Source organism: Cucumis melo, chromosome 5 (genome assembly GCF_025177605.1).
Source record: "Cucumis melo cultivar AY chromosome 5, USDA_Cmelo_AY_1.0, whole genome shotgun sequence".
Lineage (NCBI taxonomy): Eukaryota > Viridiplantae > Streptophyta > Magnoliopsida > Cucurbitales > Cucurbitaceae > Cucumis > Cucumis melo.
This window is the reverse complement of record NC_066861.1, coordinates 26,246,599-26,263,682: the sequence shown is the minus strand read 5'-3', so window position 1 is coordinate 26,263,682 and position 17,084 is coordinate 26,246,599. Positions and strand designations below refer to the sequence as shown.

At 32.4% G+C, this 17,084-nt stretch overlaps 2 protein-coding genes and 1 non-coding gene across 5 annotated transcripts; 2 read left to right on the top strand and 1 right to left on the bottom strand.

The window, feature by feature from the left end:
- On the top strand, nucleotides 1-3,346 carry LOC103494386 (uncharacterized). Its single transcript, XM_008455522.3, has one exon. It carries the CDS (start codon nucleotides 89-91, stop codon nucleotides 1,304-1,306), a length of 1,218 nt encoding a protein of 405 aa, XP_008453744.1. The 5' UTR covers nucleotides 1-88; the 3' UTR covers nucleotides 1,307-3,346.
- A 6,308-nt stretch (nucleotides 3,347-9,654) lies between these two features.
- LOC103494358 (uncharacterized) lies at nucleotides 9,655-12,855 on the top strand. Of its 3 annotated transcripts, none has more exons than XM_008455502.3 (11): nucleotides 9,655-9,934; nucleotides 10,085-10,157; nucleotides 10,337-10,417; nucleotides 10,531-10,555; nucleotides 10,674-10,756; nucleotides 11,392-11,424; nucleotides 11,693-11,771; nucleotides 11,870-11,922; nucleotides 12,031-12,091; nucleotides 12,290-12,372; nucleotides 12,468-12,855. In XM_008455502.3, the coding sequence occupies exons 2-11, from the start codon at nucleotides 10,137-10,139 to the stop codon at nucleotides 12,555-12,557; spliced, it is 609 nt and encodes a 202-aa protein (XP_008453724.1). In that variant the 5' UTR covers nucleotides 9,655-9,934; nucleotides 10,085-10,136; the 3' UTR covers nucleotides 12,558-12,855. The 3 variants fall into 3 exon arrangements, with proteins under 3 accessions (XP_008453724.1, XP_008453709.1, XP_008453717.1); XM_008455487.3 differs by having other exon boundaries at nucleotides 9,655-9,970; XM_008455495.3 differs by having other exon boundaries at nucleotides 9,655-9,981.
- Nucleotides 9,862-9,933, bottom strand: TRNAP-CGG (transfer RNA proline (anticodon CGG)). Its single transcript has one exon. It is a non-coding gene; the product is annotated as a tRNA-Pro (tRNA).
- Nucleotides 12,856-17,084: the final 4,229 nt, after the last annotated feature.

Sequence of the window (17,084 nt, the reverse complement as noted above, 5' to 3'; positions counted from 1 at the left end):
ATTATTAAGTTTGCAATAACGCTTCCCTTTCATTTCTTGAGAGCTTCTTCTTCTTATTCTTCGTCTTCTCCGTTTTGGCGTTGAACTGATGAGCAGAGCAATGGAGCTCCAAACCAGCAACAATGGCGGCGAAGATTTGGATTCGTGTATCAAAACGGAGTTTCAAGAACCCATTAATGGTGGACCTCATGGTGCTTATGAGCCACAGTCTGTTTTTGAAGACGATAGCGCTTGTTCCACTCCTTATGTTAGTGCTCCTTCGAGTCCCGGACGTGGTCCTGTTGGTGGATTCTATTACAGTGCTCCGGCTAGTCCAATGCATTTTGCTATAACTAAGTCTTCGAACTCTTCCTCTCAGTTTTCGTCGTCGAAGGACAGTCATTCGTTTTCGTTCGAGTTTGAGTTTTCCGGGAGGTTTGGGTCTAATGGGTCGGGTTCAGTAGGGTCTATGAGCTCAGCGGATGAGTTGTTTTTGAACGGAAAGATCAGGCCGATGAAACTCTCGACTCACTTGGAGCAGCCGCAGGTTTTGGCGCCATTGTTGGATCTGGAAGGAGAAGATGAAGATGATGAAGGGGGTGAAATTGTTGGGTATGTAAGAGGGAGAGATCTGCGGCTTCGGGATAAATCTCTCCGGCGAAGAACCAGATCTATGTCGCCGTTGAGAAATACGCCGGTGGAATGGACTGAAAATGACGATGAGGATTTGAATGCAGAGGGGTTTCTTGAAAACGATTCAGAAGAAGGGAAAACGGTGAAGAAGAGTGAAGAAGAAGGGTTTATGAGTTCAGAAACGACGACTCCTTCAGTTTCAGCTTCGTCGTCAAGATCTTCATCAGCAGGAAGAAACTCGAAGAGATGGGTTTTTTTGAAGGATTTTCTATACAGAAGCAAAAGTGAAGGAAGAAGCAGTAATCACAAATTCTGGTCCAACATTTCTTTTTCTTCAGCAAAAGAGAAAAAACCAACAACAAATCAAGCAGCATCCACTTCCACTTCTTCTTCCACTTCTTCAACGAAGCAAAAAGCTACGAAACCATCAGCACAGAAGGTGAAAGGGGGAAGTGGGCAAGTTCCGGCGAAGAAACCGGCGACCGGAAAACCTACGAACGGTGTCGGGAAACGGCGCATTCCGCCGTCGCCTCATGAGCTGCACTACACAAAAAACAGAGCACAAGCAGAGGAGTTGAGGAAGAAGACATTCTTGCCTTACAGACCCTTGCTTGGCTGCTTGGGGTTCAGCTCAAAGGGTTATGGAGCTATGAATGGCTTTGCAAGAGCCTTGAACTCTGTCTCTTCCAGGTAAAAAAAATGAAAAAAGAAAAAAAAAAGATAAATAAGATCAATCAGATATAGCTAGCTTTTTTCATTTCAAAGAAAATTGTATAGCAATTTTTCCTTTTTCTTTTCCTTAAACTTGCTCTATGCTAAGATGATGATTATATTAATGTATTCTTGTTATTGATTTGATCCTCTTTTTTTCACTCCAAGAGATCTAAGTTTCTGAGACCCAATCTCTAAGAGGGTCTTTGTAGAATCTATAAATTAATGGGGTGTTTTCTTTTTTAACTCCCCAATATGGCTTTTGTGTTAAGTTACTGTTCATTCCAGCATTGTAATATATACCCATTTTCTCCATGAATCTGTGTCTTAGATGAGCCTTACTTGGCTTGTTTAAGTTATGATAATGGAAGTAAGAACAACTTCACTTGTACTAACATCTTTTATTCAAATGTTTCTCTAATGGAGTTGATCTGTTGAATTTTTGTAGCCTTTTTCTCTGATTTATTGATTTTTTTCCTTTTTAGAACTATGATCAAATAACTAGTAAAGAAATCCATAACTTTGCAAACGTTTTTAGTTGTACTAATTTATAAACATAGGACGGAGGAACTTCCAAGAGAGATGTTATCCAGATTAAAAGAAAGTAAGTCTAAAAAAACAATCATCCAAATGTATTTGATTGAGTTTTGTTCTAAAAAGTTAGAATCCTTGTTTTTTCTTTTTCTTTTCCTTTTAATAACTTGGGTATCAAAGAATACACTCCTTGCATTATGCTCATGGCCCACCTCTACTGATCTCCAAAGAGGTTCCACCCACCCTAAAGCCAGATCCAAGAGACAACAAGGATTTTAGATTCTTAAATTTTTCACTTGTGACACTAGACTTTATAGAATATATCCAAATGTCTCCAAGTCCTAACCTCCATAGCCATCATAAGCTATTTTCTATAAGCAACTTGGGAACAACTTCTTAGATTTCCCACTACCTTTTCCACTTTTGCCAAAAAATAAAAGTGCATCCAAGAAAAAAAAAAAGAAAGAAAAAAAAAAGATTGTAATGTGTTCGAATCTGTTACATTTTATTATGGTTGTGCGATGATGAGTGATTTATTAGTGACTTTTACGGGGGTTGTGTTGAAAGATGAAAACCTAAACTAAAAAGTGATGATGATTGATGATGATGAGAGAGAATTTTGATTTTGGTTAGTGAGAAATGAGAGCAATTATAGGGCTATGGCTCACATGTTGATGGGACATTGCTGTGTGAGGGCAACAGAAGAAGGCCCCATGTTAACCTACGGATCCGCAAGGGGATGACTCATTTACAGACAAATAGCAAGAGATAACTTTATGTTCTCTTGGTGCCATTCTTATCTTTTGTGGCCCAGCCAACCTCTTTTTCTACCTCCCACACGTTGTTGCCTGGATGCTTGAAAGAGATTTTAGGTAAATTTCTTTCCCTTTTTTCTTTATAACTTTCGATTATCGGGTAAAAGGCAGTGTTTTACAAAGTCCTCTCAAGTGTTCTCCTAGATGCACTAAGGCGCTAGCCGCAGCTAGTGCCTTGCCTAGTCAAGGTGACGCTCACAAAATAAGGTATGGATAGGCACACGTCTTTTAAGAAGATACAGCATGCTAGGCGTGAGACGCTGGTTCAGGACAGGTTTATTTTTCATATTTTTACTTCAACTATGGTTTCTTGTATTTATGTAGTCTACCTTTATATACACTGCTTCTCAAAAGAAACAAAGATGCTAATTTTTCTCGCTGCTTGCGCTTAAGCCGTAGAAGACTATTGCGCTTGACCCTACTCTCCTTATATGCTATGCATGTCCCTGTCCCATAATCTACGGGGAGGTTTTGCCCACCCCAAAACCAACCCTGAGAGACAACAGTTTCACATTATTAGGGTTTTGGTTCGAACTATGCATTTGGGTGGATGAGGGTGTATGGAAATCTTCTATGGTTGCTCTAGCCCCTAGTACATGTTCCCTTTATTATTGTTGAATCATATGATCAATAGATCTATTATTTTATAGAGTAGGGTATACACTGTTAATTTATTTTAGTTGTTGAAGGAAATTTTTCTAGGAGGTCTTTTCTAAGATCTAAACATTACGAAGTTCTAGTTGCCACTGTAATATTTTCATTTTTGAAACAAAAGTAAATTTCTTTTGTTTCAAAAAGTGTTGTGGGGATAAAGGTAAACTTTTGAGAAAAGTTAGGAGTTTGATTTTGTTTTTGCCTGAATTATGAAAGTTAAAATAATTGGGAATAGAGTGGAAACGGATATGGATATGTCGTGTTCCCATGAATTAACCCCAGTGGATTTTGTTCCTAATCTCTCTCTGGCCATGATGTTTCCTTGATGTTAGCATAAAGGAGAAAGAGATGGGTGGTGGGTGAGTGACGGAAACGTTTGACTTTGACTGTTTTTACATGTTAAGCTTTAGGGTCAGTTTGCATATACCTTAATAGACCTTATAGGACCACAACTTGATCCTTTTGTGTCAAAAATAAAACTTGTGGTGGAGAGGGAGATCTAAACCAATGTGATTTTGATCTTTCTTGGTGAACTCGGTTTTTCTAAGGGTGCTTTGATTGCTCGATCTCACTCGATCAAGACCTGATTCTCTGCGACTTTTGATGTTGGAAACTTCGTGCTGTGGTGGAGGAGAGGGAGGTCTGAACCAATGCTATTGATTTTGATCTTTCTTGGTGAACTTGAGTTTTTTAGGTGTACTTCGATTGATCGAGCTCACTTGATCGAAACTTGTTCATCAACAACATTTGGGGGGTGTTTTGACCCACCAGTAACTCAATTCCACCAACTTCTGCCGTGTTTGCTATTGAAATTTGTAGATTTATTGAAGAATTTTGTCTTCCCCTCATTCTCTCTCCCTCCATTATGTTTCTTAATTTTCAGACCAATTAACTTTCGCACCCAAAACAATGACGTCCTAACTCTGATCAGACAACACTGCACCCAAAACATAGATTCCCTAGCTCCAACATATTAATTCGAGACTTTAGAAATGGTCCCAAACACTCCCTGTTGTTAAGATTATTTTTTAGAGTGAGTTCTAACTTGATGTTGTTGATTTTCACATTTGGGGGCGAATTGCAAATAATAACTTTAGAAGTATGGGAACCTCCACTGGTCTCACAGGACCACAACTACGATCTTGCAATATCTGAACCGATGTTGTCGATTTTGATCTTTAGGGATGAAACTGAGGTCGAGGGCGGGAAAATACCTACTTTCTACAGCTAGTAGATGTCTACCTTGTGAAAGGGTGGAAGTGGGAAGAAGTTAAAAAAAGTATTTGTTTCTTTCTTTTCATACACATCTGAAATGACCAACTTTCCTAGACATTTCTTACTCTAATGCTTCAGTTCCCACAAGTTGAAGGTAGGTTTTCTCAGATGCTCACATGGGGCTGCCTTCAACAAACAATATCAATCATTGTGATTTCTTGTAGCATCCTATTGCCTTCTCTTGCTTCATTTCCTAGTTTTATATTTCCTGTTAGTGTTAACTTCTCACCTCATAGGGCCCCAAGGATCTGTTCTTAATCATGGAACCTGTGGTGTTCATTGAATATTTTGCTGGTGAGTTGTGTGAGATATCTTAAAGTTGAGGCTGTTAATGCACTAATTATCTGTATTTCGTAATGTCTTTTCCAATCTAAATCAAAATTCTTACAAAAATTTGGAAGGTTAAATTACCTCGAGTTTGTATGTTTATGTCAATTCGTTCTTTCTTTTTAAATGCTTTATAGGTTTCCAACTAAGTTTGATCTATTAGATATAAATTTAAATTCTCTAATAGAACTATAGTTTTTCGATCTTGTATCCAATAAATTTGTAGATTTAAAAAAATAATATTTAAAATTTCTGTATTAAATGTAATTTTGAACGTATATAAACAACTAATTAGAAACAAAACTCAAAATTAAAAGGTAATCAGTTGTAATTTAAACAAGTTTTATGTAGTTAAGAATATTCAAATAGACGTTATTAGTTGGTTTTGTTAGATTTATTTGTCACATCTACTACACATTTGTTGCATGTATGAATAATCATGTTAGAGTTGCTAACAGGGATATTTAGTCTTAAAAGAAGTTTAGCTCAATTGTGTTTGACATGTTTTTTCTTATTCGATATTAGAGATTCAATTCTCAATCATCATAATTATTGTATTTAAAAAAAAATTAAAAAAAGTTTATAGAAGTTAATTGAATCTTATAATTATCATAATGGAAAGTCTTAGAGGATAAGTCAAAATACATGTTAGTTGTCAAAACAATCATGCTAATTAAAGCAAAAAAAGACGAAAGTATCCAACAACTGAAATGTTCATAAGTTGGCCTCATTATTCGTAAAAACTACTCTATAAACAACACGTCTCAAAGATTAAAGTTACATCAGCAAAAGAATACAACATCGTCAAACGGAGATATTCTTTAACATCTATCAATGTATATATATATATATATTTTATTTCACCATCCGTAAGGAAAAAGATGATGGGTGATGGTGATGGTGATGGAGAGATTATTTAGGGCATGAGAAACAAATCCCCCATGGTCCAAAACCATCATTTTCTTTCATGCCAAACAAAAACCCCATCGAACAAGAAGTACGAAAGAAAGTCTCTTTCAATGTCAACCTCTTATCAAACCCATACCCCACACTAACAGCTTCACCTGTCTATCAAATGGACATAGAGCCCATCTCTTTTTCTCACCCTTTTTGGGCCTTCGCTTTAGCCCATATGCGTTTTTGTGCCTTCTGTGGGCTTGTGTTTGCAGCCCACAAAAGGGTTGGATTGGTGTTCGTGTACTGATTGTGAGGTGATTTTATAAAGAATTCCAATGACCAACCAGAAAAATAGCATAATAGAAATTTATTTTGGATAATCGATGAATTTTTATTTAAATTGATAAAACAGTAGAATCAGAAAATATGAAAAATTAATTACTCGAATAATGTCTTAAATGCTCTATCTAACTAAAAAAATTGAATCCTAAATACAATTATTCAATAAACTGTAAATATCCTATAATTAAAATCAAACTCACAACACATACGATTATAAGATTAATGGTTTCTTCGTGATTGTTTTCCAATATAACAAACTAAACCAAATTATTTACAAATACAACAATATATCACAGTCCATTATTGATAGACACATATGTTAGACGTATATAAATAATACATATAATTAAAGTGTGAGTTATGAATGTGAATTAATAATTTATTACATTTTGGTTATTTTATCAAATTAGATATATTGTGTGATCTATTTAATTAAGGCTCAAAATTCTTAATTGAGTATGAACTAAATGGGTACAAGTCTATTCGTAGATTAACTAGTAGTTAATAGAAACCTTAATTAAACTAGTATATGAAGAAACCTAGGGTTATGGTCTCCAATATATCAAAACACTCCGTCTTTCTTGTTTTCCAATCGAAAGAAAGATTTAGACATTCAAATTCAAAGCTTTGGTTGAGGAAGATAATAACCATTTTATAGTAATTTTGGATATGTAATTTATTATTGACAATCTGACATAAATGATATTGGATTCATCTATTATACAGGTTTAAAGTATTTATGCTAATAACATATAACAGTGTAAATATTTTTAGGTGTTTTATTCTTTAAAACTATAATAAATGACAATTTAAGAATATGAGATTTGAAGTATGTTATACACTTTATCTTTTCATTTTGCATATATAAGTATCTAACTGTATATCAGTACTTAATATGGTATTTTAATAGTGTAACAATGTATATTAGGTTTATTCATACAATTTTTTTTTTCATAGACAAAAATAAATAAATGTATAGATTAAATCTAATTTTTAAAATTTATTTCGCCAAATATTCAACAAACAGTAAATTAAATTTTTTTAAATAAGGGACAAAATAATTATTTTAAAGTAATCAAAATCAAGCAAAATTAAAACTATATTAACCTAAGGTCCCGTCTTGAAGAAGGAAAGGAAAATGAGAGGAAAGGACTAAGACTATAGTCCTTTTCATGTTTGGGACAAGGCATAAGAAGAGGAAAAGGAATATATTTAATCCTCCTTTATTCCTTCTTAATTCTCTCAATTATCTCTTATTCCTTCTCTCTTTTTTCCAAAAATGTGATATTATTATTATTATTATTATTATTATTTTAAATTAAAAATTTATTATTAATAATATTGTTATTATTTTAATAATATATTTCAAAATAGAGTTGTACGATGTAATTGACGTTCGTCGTTTAACTGTATTCGAAAAGAAAAACATTTGTTTCTTATATTTCATTTCGTTTCAATGCTATTATGTTGGTTGTCGTTTTTTTAAATTGATTGTTAACAATACACAATTTTCGATATTGTATTTACAACATCAATTTAAAGAAAATACATGTAATTTCTTTCACAAGTAACGCACTAATTAATTTTTTGGCACGAAAAACTTGCGTACAAAATGTTCAAAATTAACATCGTATTTACAAAAGCTAATGAAATATGTTTTTTAATAAAAATTCTAAATTTTGGTAAATAAAATATGAATAGTTGTATATTGAATTTAAAATACGAATTAAAAGAATACATTTGTAAGAATTAAAAAAATAATAATTAAAATTTTTAAATCGATGGTTAACAATACACAATTTTTCGATATTGCACTTACAACATCAATTTAAAGAAAATACATATAATTTTTTTCTCACGTAGTGCATCAATTAATTTTTTGGCGCGGAAAGCTTACGTACAAAACGTTCAAAATTAATACCGTATTTATAAAAGTTAATGAAATATGTTTTTCAATAAAATTTTCAAATGTTGGTAAATAAAATATGAACATTTGTGTATTTTATTTACGATACGAATTTAAAAAATATACATTTGTATGAATTAAAAAAATAATAAAGTTTTTAAAATCCATTGTTAACAATACACAATTTTTCGATATTGAACTTACAACATCAATCTAAAAAAAAACATAGAATTTTTTTCACATGTAACACATCAATTAATTTATGGCACAAAAAACTTGTGTACAAAATGTTCAAAATTGACATCATATTTATGGAAGCTAATGGAACATGTTTTTCAATTAAAAAAATACAAATTTTGGTAAATAAAATATGAATATTTGTATATTAGATTTACGATATGAATTTTTTTAAAAATACATTTGTACTAAGGGTCTTTTAAAAAATATAAAAAAACAACAAATATTTACACAATATAAAACAATTCAAAAAACAGAAAAAGCCCAGGGACCCACCACATAAAATACTAAAAAATGTCCCGTCAACTACGTCGTCAATAACGCGCGCGTAATATATTTGCGATCGTTTAGATATGATTTAATATATATGCGATTGTTTAAATATGACTACAACGCGACCTTATAGATATGCTACAATTTATCTTTTCAATTCTATCGTTTAATTTTGTTACACAATCGCTAAATGATTCATTTTAAAAAAATTTGGTATACGATTTTTTTAATTCTCTTGGTACATGATCATTTAAATTTCTTTATACGATCGTCTACTTTTTTTACACGATCATTTACATTTGGTTACTCCAATCCAAATGATTTTTTTCAATATTTTTTATACACGATAATTTATTTTTTTTACACGATCGTTAACTTTTTTTAAACCGATCGTTTACATTCGGTTATTTCAATCTAAATGATTTATTTTCAAGATTTTTTATACACAGTTTTTTATTTTTTTTACACGATCATTTACATTTGGCTATTTCAATATAAATGATTTTTTTTAAGATTCTTTATACACGATATTTTAGATTTTGCTATTTTGTTGTATACAATTGTTTAGATTTTGTTACTCAAATGTAAACGCATAAATTGCAAGACGATGGAAAAAAATTGCAGCGAAAAAAAGAAGAGGGAAAGTATAAAGACGATGAAAAAAAATCGAAGCGAAAAAAAAACGATTGAAATATTAAACGATGTAAATAAAGAATTGAAAAATAAGGAAGATGATGAAAAGAAATCGAAAAAAAAAAAGAGAAAAGAAGAAAGATGAAATCGTAGGAAAAGATGACGAAGACGAAATAACAAGAGGAGGAACGAATGAAGAAAAGAAATATGAAAATACAAACCTGAAACATTTTTGCAGTTTTGTTACATTTATGTAAATTTCGCTCTATACTAATTAAAAAAAGAAAATAAAAAAAAATTATCATATTCCTTTCCACGTTTTCCTTTTTCAAACAAAAATTATAAATAATAATCTTTCAACTTATTCCTTCGTCTCAACAAGAATTATTATAATTCTTTCATTTTCCTAATCTCTCGTTTTTCTTATTGCTTTCCCCTAAGACCCTTTAACCCTTTTCTTTTAGGAAAACCAAAATTTGGTGAGGTTGTCATCTTCATAAAATTCAAGCAAAAGAAAAGGAAAGAGAAAAAAGAAAAAAAAAAAGAAACGAAAAAATCAGGGTCGAACCTCTGCCGTCGCACTAGTGAAATTGCAGGGAGCAAAAAAGGAAACTGAAAACGCCGCCGTCTGGCGACCGGCGATTGGGGGCGTTGCGAGAATCGAACTCACGACCTCTCGCACCCGAAGCGAGAATCATACCACTAGACCAAACGCCCTGTGTGTCTCAGTCACCTTATTTTCCTACCTTAACATGTGATTTCACGGTTTCATCACCTTCTCTCATTTGCTGTTCTTCTGTTTTCGCATCAATTGATGTTGCTTTCTTATCTTTCTTATTGGATTTTTTCTGGGATTGGTTTTTTTCAGAAGAATCCCATCTGAGTTTCGGTAGTTAGGTCAAGGTTTTTTTTGGGCAGTGATGGCTCATACCAGCAATACTGTAAGTTATAGTCTCGTCTTTCGTTTTGAACCCTAAGTTACTGATATTCTATTCAAACATATTCCTCTGAGAAAAATAATTAAGAATGATCAATAATCTTTGCCTCTCTTTTTTTTTTTTTTTTTGGATTTTGGTGAGGTTTGTACTTGGAAGTAATTTGGTCGATTTCTTGTATGTAGGCAGCTGGAGTTGATAACACCTTTAGAAGGAAATTTGATCGGGAGGAGTATTTGGAACGAGCTCGTGAGCGTGAAAAACAGGTTGGGGCTTTTGGAAATTCTCGTTTTCATCGTCATCTTAATGCGTATTTATATGAGTATTCCTCAAATGTTTCAAATTTTTCTGATTGTGATGTCTTTTACCTGTATTTCAGGAGGTTGAGAGGGTTAAGTCGAAATGTAAGTGTTTCTTTTCTTCAAGTTTCTGTTGAGGAACTGCTTGTGTTCACGTGTAGCTATAGAAACTAGATTATGTAGATTTGGGTTCAGAAGGATTTAATTTGCCAACTTTCTTCAGTGAAAGGTCCACCAGTGCAACGAAAACCATTGAAACATAGAGATTACGAGGTCGACCTCGAGTCCCGATTGGGAAAGACCCAGGTTAGTCTGCCATTTTTCTGTCTGTCTTGAATTCATGTGTATTTTAGACACCTTGATGTTGAAACTGTATTTTGCACTTCTCTTTTGTATTTCCGTGGTGAAGTTAAGGCTGTCTTGTGTTGTTAATTGTTCGTTTTTTTCGTTAACTTTCAAAATCTTTAGCATATTAACTTTTAGGTTATCAGATTTCGCCTGTGGCCTCTGGACGGATGCTCCTGTAGATTCAAGTTCTCTGTGGCATCATTTTTTGACATATAAGACTTATTTCTTATTACCTGTAATGCACGTAGTGAATTGGCCAGCATGTTAGATTTTCTCTGCAAGGCATATTTGTGATGATGGGGAAATACTATTTTGTATATTCACTTTATAGTTTGTCTAACCGCTAATAGTGATGGAAAAAACATATAAAAGGTTATATCCGTTAGTTCTGTCTTGATGAACTCATATATGAATTGGGGAATCACACTTGATTAAAGGCAATCAACTATCACCTCACTGTGAACAAGATTTTCTTTGTACGTCTTGCACATGTCAATATAATTTTCTCAACCTTAGGTTTTAGTTGATGTGCTCAATGTCTTATGATTCTGACCTGTTTCATTCTTTTTTGATCTTTAATTCATCTTCTACAGGTTGTCACTCCAGTTGCACCTCTAAGCCAGCAGGTATCACATTTGACCATCTTTTCTCTTGGAATTGCTGGAGTTAAATCTTGAATAACAATTTAGTAATTTCAACTTTAACAGAGTGTGTAACTTATTGACTTGAAAAGAAAAACTGGAGGATAAATGAGAGTGGCTTTGCATGTATGGTTTTGGTTAATGTGCTCTTGAATTGAGTATCCCCCATTGGATGCTTTGCAATGAAATATGAATTGCACTTGATATCTTATTGCTTTTTTTTTCTTCTTTATATCAATGAATTCTTTTTCAGGCTGGATATTACTGTTCTGTTTGTGAATGTGTCGTCAAGGATTCTGCAAATTACTTGGATCACATCAATGGAAAGAAACGTATGCTATCCCTTCTCCCACAACTTTAGCCAATTAAGTGGGTGAAATATTCAGGTTTTCTGTTTTTTTTACCTTCTTTTCTATTGACTGTGTTGTAGATCAGAGGGCCTTGGGTATGTCCATGCGGGTAGAACGGGCATCTCTGGAACAGGTACCACCCTAAATAGTCAGAAAAATGAAATTATTTCTCATCTCTATTATTGTAGATATTTGTGAAATCTCAGTGTTCAAGGGGGCTGAGTAGCTTTATGTGAAATAGGTGCAAGAGCGGTTTGAAGTTCTTAAAAAGAGAAAAACGCCAGGAAGCTTCACAGAGCAAGGTAAAGCTTAAGAATTCAGAGTTAGTTTTAATGGGGGGAAAAAGATAGGATTTCCCTCCCAATACTAATTTCATTGATGGATGGCACTATGACGCCATGCTTTTAACTGCAAAAATATACTAGCATCAACGATTATCACTATTCTGTGTTTCATGTTTTAGGATTATGTTAATGATGCTATCTTCTGTTTTTCCTTAGATCTTGAGGAGCGTATACTAAAGCAACAACAAGAAGAAGAACAACGGAAGCGCGAGCGTCGAGAAAGAAAGAAAGAAAAGAAGGTTAGTACTATAATAACCTCACGATTTTGGCAACAATTTCTATCGTGAAAAGAGGGGATCACATTTTACACTTTTGTTATTCTCCTGGAATGTAGAAAGAGAAGGCTGCAGAAGAGGAACCTGAAGTAGATCCTGATGTTGCAGCAATGATGGGATTTGGAGGCTTCCGTTCTTCCAAGAAGTGACAAGTATACAGGTTCATCCTTTACGACCTTACTTGAACAAAATTTGTTCCATAGGTCGAACAACTGTCTGCTTGAGTTCTAAAAACTTTACGGGTTCATCTTCTTCAACTCGAGGCTTGAGCTTTGCCCTTGTGATCCATGTGGAGTTTCTAAAATTTGAACTGATGTGCATGGGAAGATGAACTTGGGCTTCCCAGCTTCTTGGACTTGTGTAAGCTGTATCTTTTATAAAGATAATCTGGCCTTTTTCTGTAACATTAAATTAATATGTTATTAATATACAATGTTTCTTGATGTCTGGAGATGAAGTTTGTTGCTGAGGCAGATTTTAGATGAACTTAGTCCAAAAAATGAAAGAAAATATATACATTTTTTTTAGGTTTTTCAAATATTGGCTGTGAACACCCCTGCGAGGTTGGGTGAGGTGCACAAAGTGAATGACGTTCAAGAAAATTTTCTATACGTATGTCTTTTAGTATAAATAATGAGATTTGGAGTATTGAAAGTTAGCGTAACTCAATAGTACAGTACCCTTCAAATTCAATTGATTTAGAATTGAAAAAAAATATATTTTTTTTAAAATTTCAACTAATTTAAAATATATTTAAAAAACTATTTTGAGTAGCTTTCAAACATTCTAATTTTCTTCTCATAATGACGTATCTTTAAAATCAAATGTTCGAAAATGTAATCATAATATATCATTAATTATGGAATATTCAATTTTATGGAGCAAAGGGTTTTGACATCGATATTTAATATTATGGATATCTCAAACTTTATATATATAAAGGTCGGTAAAACATAAAAGCGGTCCTTTATTCGGTCTTAAATCAATAGAAATACTATTAACAACATCCATTAGAGAGTTTTATTAGTTTTGCCACTCGTAGAAATATTTGTTAATATTTATATTTTATTGATATATTCGTATAACTGAAATATCAATATCATTTTCGACAACATTCATCCAACCTATCTAAGATAGAGTACGGGCAAGTAAAGATTCTAAAATGTCGTTTTTTTCTTTAGGATTTAGGATTCTAAGGGTTTAGGATTTAAGGTTTTCTTCTTCAATTTAGAATTTGCTGAAAAGTGTACTTCAAGGGGAAAAATGGATTCAGAAATGATGAACATAAAGAGTTGTAATTGGAATGGGCCTATATCGAGTTGATAGAATTCTTGACCTGGATAATGAAATTATCACAAGTGAATGAAAAAAAATACGGTGACAAGAGACTAGGAATGACCAACAAAGTTAATATTGTATAAGTTTTTAATATTGTGCAAGTTTTTCGAGTATGCAGTAAAACTATGACTTTCTTTTCTACAATAATTTAAATAGGTTGGATAATAAAAAATGTAGTAGATTGATCTAATGCAACAAAACCTCTTCATTCTATTTTGATGTTTAACTAATCCAACTCTGATTTATTTTTTATTTCTCTTTGTATATATAAAATTTATAAGAAAATTGCATCATATGACAAAAAAGTTTAGAAAAAAAGCAATCCATAGCTTTTTTTTTTTTTTTTTTTTGCATTTTGCAAATATGACAAGTAATTAAATATATTATATGACTATCATAAGACTATCAAAGGGCTGTAAGAGAGCTATCAACTTTTAAATTTACTATTTTTGCCTTATTAAAATTTAGTGACATTAGCCCTATTATTATAAATTTTTTTGCTATTTTTGCAAACGCTCCAAATTTATATGAGAAATTATAAAACATAGAATATTTGACAAAATATTTACGCTAATTTTTTTCTTTTAGTAGATTTGGTATATAGAACGTAAATGATTTGTCAAATTTTTCTATTTTTGAAAAGAAAAACCCCAACTATATTTTAGGTTAGAGTTCATCAAGTGCTTGATACTCCTATGAGAAAGTTTAAGTAAAATGTACTTTTTTACTTCAAATTTTGCTTTATAAAGAAAACGAAGTCGCTTTCCCTCTCTCACCAGCAGATGAAGACATCACAAAAATTGCTTCTACTCTTTTTCCATCTTCACCTTTATTTCAATCCATTGTCATTTTGGAAATATATAGTCTAAATACTTAAAAATCACAGTTTAGAGATTCAATTATTATATTACATTTATTGTGATTCAACTCAGTTTATTTAAATAATGTTATTTTAATGAGTATTATAAAAAATAGGGTAGGAGAAAAATTATTCAGAAAAATAGAATAGTAAAACTGTGAACGAGATCCATTACTAGGTTAAGTCGTATACACAGTCCATGACTTTGACGTGATAAGGGACGGACTTTGACATGACAAGGGACTGAAGTCGTGGACCAGATCCACGAGTGAGTTGTCCACGACCAAGTCCATCTCTCTTCGTTGTTTGTTTCTGGTTTCCTTGGGTTTTGGATTTGGAATAATAATAAAAATAGTTTAAAATATCATTCTACTCCTAGTTTAAATTTTTGGTTTCGTATGATTTTACTCGATGCGCTTTTAATAATTTTTATAAATTGTTCTTGCTATTTATTTAGGGTTGATTTTAGTTGATGTACTCTCAGTAAAACCTACATAAAAACTATGTACTTTATTATTTCTTAATAAGTATTTCAAGTTTTTTTATCTTTTAAATAGTATTACACTCTTTTTTTGTTAAGAAGAAATTTACAGTCGTGTGTGTCCACACGAGATTTCAGGAGAAATTTAATTCGTGGAATCGAACTTTGTATTGATTTATGTATTGCGGATACAATCTCTAATATTTACTCCTTTGATTCTTTATCTCGAATACAAAAAGTAAAATTTAAAACTTCGTGGTCTTCGATATTCAAGAAGTTGTAACTACAAGTCAATTCAAGCTTCAATCTTCTGGAATTCAAGGAAAGTTTGATCTTCCAAGTCTTCGATCTTTCAGAAGGTTGATTTTGAGGTTGATGATAACTTGCGCGTCTTGAGAGTCTTCAGAAGTTTTTGTCTTCAATTCTCCAGAGCTTCGATTCTTCTCTTCCATCCAAGGTCCCCCCAAGATGAATGAGAAGGTCTCTATTTATAGAGAATCTCGATGGGCTTTAGGTGGGCTTGGGCCCATTTGCTTGTTGGGCGGGCTTAGGCCTGGGCCCATCTGCTTGTTGGGTTTGGGCTTGGACCCATCTGCTTGTTGGGCTTGAGCTTGTACCTGTTTTCTCGACAGGCTTAGGCTCGGACCGATTTGCTCGATCGGTTTGGGCTTGGATCCATTTGCTTGGTGGGCTCGAACTCGACCCACTTATTTGCACAAAGCTCGGGTCCATTATTTCTTTGGCCCAATTTTTTTTAGGGCCTTGAACTAGGTTGGGTATGAGAAAACTTGACTACCTAAATCCAATCAAATTATAATTATCTCAATTTTGCTGTGATGACGTGGCGTGATTTAATTGGTCAAAATTTCCTGTTCAACAAATGCCCCCTTTTCGAGATTTGTACACGTGTATGGGTGGATGAATCTCGAAAATGATAAGCTGAAACAAAAAATACAAGTGATCTTGTTCTTGACTTTTGCTCCAGTTAATATGTCGAATTAATCAAACTATGCGTTTGGACATAAGTTTGATTAAAAATGAAGTTTTGATACAGCCCAATATCAAATTTGTAGTGAATTTTGATTTTAATTCACAATTTATTTATTTATTTTGGAATATAGCCAAAACTTGAATGAAATTGAACTTTTTCTTTTTTACCAATGAATTTAATGGAAGGATTGAGACTTAACATTTATAAAATTGGAATATTGCCAATTCATCGAAATATGAATTTAAGTCAAAGTTTTTTTTTTTTTTTTTTTTTTTTTTTTTTTTTTTTTTTTTTTGCATATTCTCTTAATTTGAATTTTTGGCGAATTGGGATAAAATTTGAAAAGTTTGTCTTTTTTTTTTACTTCATTTCAAATCCATTTATGATTTGGGATAAAATTTAAACATTTTTTTTAATAGATGAGAAAAGAAAATCGGGGGATTTTTTTTTTTCCAAGATTTGAGGTTTTTTTTTTTTAAGGTTTAATTATGAAGAGGATATGGGAGGGATAAGACTTGAAATTTTTTTAACGCTTTTAAAAAAACAGAATGTCATTTTTTTTTCTTAATTAATCTTTAAAAAAAAAAGAGGAGGTTTTTTTTTTATTATTATTTAATAAAGGAAAAGAATAGAGGAGGTTAGGAATTCTCTCCTATAATCTCACCTAATCTAACTATTTGTTAAGAAGATTTTTATTTAGTTTGTTGAGAAAAGATTTGATTTGCTAACTTCCATCCTTTATAAATAGGGAAGAAGCTTGCAAACAAAATTCACACCAATTCATCTTCTCTAACTTTTTTTTCATTGCATATGTGTTTGATCCTCTAATTCTTTTTCTTTATTTGGGAGAGAAAAAAAATCCAATATTCGTAGTTTTCAAATAAATTTGATCATTAATAATTAGTCTACTGGTTTACTAGTATTAAAAAATAAAAGAAATCTTAAAAGTATTTTTCATGGATCAAATTGGTATAAATCGTAAAGTGTATGAATTAAGACTTAGACTT

Bases quoted from the DNA above. Each gene is read 5' to 3' on its own strand.
- LOC103494386 (XM_008455522.3), top strand. From the start codon at position 89: ATGAGCAGAGCAATGGAGCTCCAAACCAGCAACAATGGCGGCGAAGAT.
- LOC103494358 (XM_008455502.3), top strand. From the start codon at position 10,137: ATGGCTCATACCAGCAATACT. The intron at 10,556-10,673 runs GTAAGTGTTTCT...AACTTTCTTCAG, and splicing joins TGAGAGGGTTAAGTCGAAAT to TGAAAGGTCCACCAGTGCAA. The intron at 10,757-11,391 runs GTTAGTCTGCCA...CATCTTCTACAG, and splicing joins CCCGATTGGGAAAGACCCAG to GTTGTCACTCCAGTTGCACC.